Raw genomic sequence first — 5,269 nt, forward strand, 5'->3', positions numbered from 1 at the left:
GGGGGGGGGGATTCGGAAAGCAGTTGACTGGCCCTAGGGGAAATTGTATATTGCTGCATTTAAAGTATATTTTGAAAGTGTGTGCCGGTTGAAGCATGCAACATATGAAAGCAGAACAAGAAGAAGGAAAGGTGAGGAGGGAAACAATAGTGGATATAACGTAACATGTTAAGGCAAAGAGTAAAACTGTATGTAAATCAATGACCTTGGCAGATATCCGAGGCCACCCCCGCTGGTCCCTGATGATAACACTTGGTCCACGAGTTCAGCCTCGGCCTCCCCTCCAGCTCTGGCGCTCTGACCCACAGACACTCGGACATCTCCAGACAGGCTCAAAGAGTCGTCATTCTTCGCAAATTCTGAAGCCATCTTAAAGGAATCAACCTGATCAAAGCGGACACACAGAGCAAAAGATACAATGTACTTATTATTGCTGATGAGTGTTCATGTATGTGTTCTGAATTAGGGATTATTTCTCTAGCAGAATCCTTGGTGAGAAATCCAGACATCACATACAGAATGTAGACATTTCCAATCCTTCCTTGTATAGAAAGCGATCCTTCAAAAGAGTTCAAGCATAACCTACCCCACAGTACTCCAACAGCTTTATGATCTCTTCTTCATACACTGAGTTTATGGCATACTGCTTCTCCAGCTCCTTCCAGTTCACTGCTTTACTCAGCACGCCCTGCAAACACAGGGAGGGTGGGGGAGATCAGCCAGTGGGTACATTTACCCACCCCCCGTATCTAACAAACTGTGCACATTTGTTGTCATGTGACCATGACTTCAGGAAGCACCCATAAGTGGTAAATGTGTTTTTTTCACAATAAACCATGTTCTGTCAAAGCAAATGTATTCAGGTCTGAAAAGATGTATCATAGATGTTGGTTATTTAACAAGGTGTAAATGTGAATGTGAATCACTTAGCTAAAGATTAGCATTAAAGACCAAAACAGTCTATGTGCTGGGGACACTAGCTCTCACAATGGTCTGGCTTATTTTGAAATGTATATATATTTTTCTTGTTGTTCTGAGTTTGTAACTTTATTGTAAATTGCACTTATTGTAGGTCAGCTAATTAAATGTAACGTAAAAAAATAAAAATAACACCAACTATAATGTTTGGTTATGATGTCAATTGTAATGCTGCTCTAATTACTGACTTGGTCTATTTGAGATAGAAAGAGTGTTACCGTGGTGAAGACACTTGAGGCAGTGGACCAGGACAAACAGGGAATCAGAGGAATGGGCTTTGGCCAGTTTGTCACCGCCAGGGATGCCATCTACACACAAAGACAGACAAGACATGAAAAATAGGATTTTTTTTTGGTGAGATGAGGTATTACAATGGACCCACTGGTACTTGTATGCAAAACATATACTTTCACATATAAAGAAGGTGCTGCTGATAATGGGTGTCCAGGGTGGCACATGTGCATTAACAAATCAAAAGACAGAATGTTTGCTGTTATGATGACTCACATATCCTCCCATGGAGATGCCAGTCATTCCTAGTGGCCAGTACCCTTCTCTCTCCAGCCAACGGAGAAGCACTGTTGACTCCAGGATCAAAGCCCCTCCCATCACAAGCAGGTCTGACACATTCTTTAGACAGGACCGCCTAAAGTACTCACAAATAATGTCCCTGTTTACTTAACACTGAAATAATCCCAGTGTTACAAGTCCATTGAAAATATATATCAGTATTTAACCACCACGAGCGCAGCCTTGGCTTTGAGCAGAGGACAGATTCCAACACTCATGAGAAACAAAGCCTCAGACAACACCATAGATGTCTGCAATGACTCCTGTCTCACAATCAGGGTTGGGAGGGTAACACTTTACAAATGTATTCCATTACAATTACTAGCTACTTGTAGTAATCAGTAATGTCATTTGAGTATCACAATATAAAAGTAATGTAACCTGATTCATTTCTGTTACTTTTGGATGACCTCAAATGCAATGCAAATAAATCCAACAGACTTTTCTTTTTTTACTTAAGTGTATTATGTAAGAAAAATGTGACCTTATAAAAGACAAGATATTTAGGATCAAAATCGAAAAAGAAAAATGAAAGTGGCCTAAATGAAAAGCAAAAAATAAAATTCAGACAGTAGTCTAACTATAATATATAATTATTAATTAAAACATTAGGGGAATACAGTTTACTTTTTTTAATCCTGATTACGTAATCCCATTCCATGTAATCTGTTACCTCCCAAACCTGATCACAGTCCGCATGTTCATTGTGTTTCATACAACTGTTGCTTTGCCAAATAACTGGCTAAATCATTTTTTAAATAATTGTGTCATCCTGATTGCAACATGAGTCTATTCTGTATAGACAAAGGTTGGTCATCTCTGTATACTACAGTTGGGCTACACTGACTATATCATCCACTGCCATCAGAATGTAGGAGCTGTAGAGATGTCCTGGAGTGTAGCATTAATATCACTTATTTTCTCCATGATTTTCCACACCTTGAGAATAACTGCCATTAAAGGAAAGGTAGTGAACCTCAATATGTTTGTGGTACAGACAGCTCAACACTGCATAATAGTCCTGCCTGCCAAAATAGACGAATCATAGAATTGAATGTCTGTTTAAAAAACACACTGATGTTGGAAATTCCATTCATTTTTTAAATAAGGATACACAACGACTGAATGTTGTAATTATAATGTAATTATAATCATAACCTGTTATGTGTCTGATGTTTGCTGTACTAAATACATGGTTTACCAATCAGCACCGCCACTCCAATATAATAACAGCATGCTTACGCATGATGATGTGTATGTAGATATCAGATTCAAACTGTGCTTGCTTTGTCAGGGTTTTTTATCTCTGTGAAATGATTCCAACTTTTTGGATTTATGCTTTTCTTTTCCTAAACTGAAAGCTACTGAAATCTACTTCCGCCTTAAATGTAAAAATGCCAAAGAAATTGGTAATCAATCATTCAGGTCATGTGTGTGAATAGAAATGTACTTACAGTTGGTCTTTGGGTTTACGGTAGCCATGTGAAAAATCAGTCAAGGATTAAAATATGTTAACAACAGTTCACTTCTAACTATACTTCTATATATATATTATTATAATATATATTCCAGATCATTTTTGCTCAAAGCGCTGTAGTGATCAAGCATTACAAGAATTACCACCTAGCACTCTGATATCTTGACCACCGCTGCTTTGGTTACTGAGTGATTTGTCTCACAAAACAGTTTTAAAAGGAAAAATAAAAAGTGGGAAGCAGATGCGATCAGAAAATATAAGGATATAATAAGGGCTCTCCAGAAGCAGCGAAGCCATTCCTGCCTCTTTAACCATCGGCCTGGCCATCAGAGTCCGCCGACGCCAGAAGAACTACGCGCGCGCGCGCGCGCACACGCACGCACGCACGCACGCACGCACGCACATACGCACGCGCGCGCGCGCACACACACACACACACACACACACACACACACACACACACACACACACACACACACACACACACACACACACACACACACACACACACACACACACACACAGTCATTAATACTTAGAGAGTCAAAGGAACAGAGAAAGCTGTGTAATGATCCCAGCCGGGCTTTGAAGTGTTGCAAACAAGAAGATGGTAACTTGGCGAATAAATAATACTAAGACCAGGCAAGTTTTTAACTTTCTTTGTTTAATATTGCCATATTAAACTCAAAATCCACAGTAAGACACATGCTAAAAAGCACATTGACAAGAGAAATAAATCAGGACCTCAGGTGCATTACTATTGGCCATACTGAATCTATCAGTGCCTGCTTGGGGAGATGTGTACACTTCATACACACAAGGTTCAGGTTACGTGTAGGTAGAGAGAGTGAAATGTGTAAAGCCTTACATGGTCTCCCGTCCCTGCCAAGTGGATACATACTGGTCTGTTCTTCTGCCACTTCTTAGGGACTATAAACTGGAACCTGAAACAACACAAACACTGTAAAGACACAGAATCCACTCTGTGGCTGAAAGACAGAATGATTCAATAACTCTGTCTTGTTAAAGGCCACATTAATAGTTCTGCCCTGGTTAATGACAGACCAACACTCTTAAATATATTTCAGGTCATTTTATCAAATATTCAGATAGTCAACATTATTTGTTTAGAAAAATTGAGAAAAAATAGCACTCGTAAACAAAAACTGCTGTAATTTAAACAACCTTAACTATTTGTCATTACAATTACCGGCGAGAAACGTTGTTATTGTGGTAATTGTCAGGGAAAAACACATTTGGAGACGGAATAATATGGCATAGGACAACAGTAAAAAAAACTCTGTATAGATTTGGGTTAAAGACAGAAGAAGGGGGGGCACATTGTTGCTGCCCAATGGGAACGAGTGAGGAAGGGATGCATTGTTCTGTTATAATTATTTATTTATTCAAATGTTAATCATTGGTTGTCCATACTGATCTTGGTTGCTGTCCAGACTGATGTCATCTTTAACACTTCCTCCAGTCTGCACCTTGGAAAGGGAATGATGACATGAAATATATTCATCATCCCATTTCCATGCACTCCTTGGAGCGTGCCAATTCCTCCATTGAAGTTCTCTCATTTTAATTGACTTTTTTTGAATAACGTCATTAGTGTTGGACCGGTTGTAATCCTGTTTTGGATTCAACTGGCTCTGCTTATATATTTTGTGGTCGGAATAATACCGTGTGAGACAGGCTGTCTTCGCCGAGCTGAGGTAGACAACATTAAGAAGATCACATTTCCATTAGGGTGGAAAGAAGCGCATGGAGGCTCATGTCACATTTGTTTACAATACATTTCGTTGTGTTTTTTTTGGCGGTTATAAGAGATGAGAAATGGCAGAGTAAGCCCAGAAGAAAACCATTGGTGCAGATCGCCATCTTGGGTCATCACACCAGACAGACCAAGCAACAGGACACAAAGACATGGGCGGCGAAGGGCAATTACTAACATATAAACAAATACATTAGGAATTGCATAGAAAGGGATTCGCCTGGGCTCAGGGCCGTGGGAAGTAGGGGTGCTGAGGGTGCTGCAGCACCCCCTGGTGGAGGACAGGGGATCTGCACTTCCACAAGATTAAATACAAATATAATTTAAAATAAAATGAATTTTCAGCCTTGACGTAACAACATTCATAATCAAGTAAAGATAACACCCTTTTCACCCCGGTTACATTTTCCATTTGCCCCGTACGATGGGCGCTTTAAGTGATGAAAGTGGGGGATGTTGGCTTGTCA

General features: G+C 39.8%; 1 protein-coding gene across 1 annotated transcript; it reads right to left on the reverse strand.

Moving 5' to 3' along the window:
- Window positions 1-205: 205 nt before the first annotated feature.
- LOC104944271 (uncharacterized protein C4orf29 homolog) lies at window positions 206-4,028 on the reverse strand (the record flags this gene model as incomplete). Its single annotated transcript, XM_010769785.1, has 7 exons — window positions 206-384; window positions 587-688; window positions 1,197-1,286; window positions 1,486-1,624; window positions 3,003-3,030; window positions 3,292-3,376; window positions 3,894-4,028. Coding segments are annotated over 7 exons (758 nt in total), but the record flags the coding sequence as incomplete, so codon positions are not given.
- Window positions 4,029-5,269: the final 1,241 nt, after the last annotated feature.

Source organism: Notothenia coriiceps, unplaced genomic scaffold, assembly GCF_000735185.1.
Source record: "Notothenia coriiceps isolate Sejong01 unplaced genomic scaffold, NC01 NC01_scaffold00007763, whole genome shotgun sequence".
Classification (NCBI taxonomy): domain Eukaryota; kingdom Metazoa; phylum Chordata; class Actinopteri; order Perciformes; family Nototheniidae; genus Notothenia; species Notothenia coriiceps.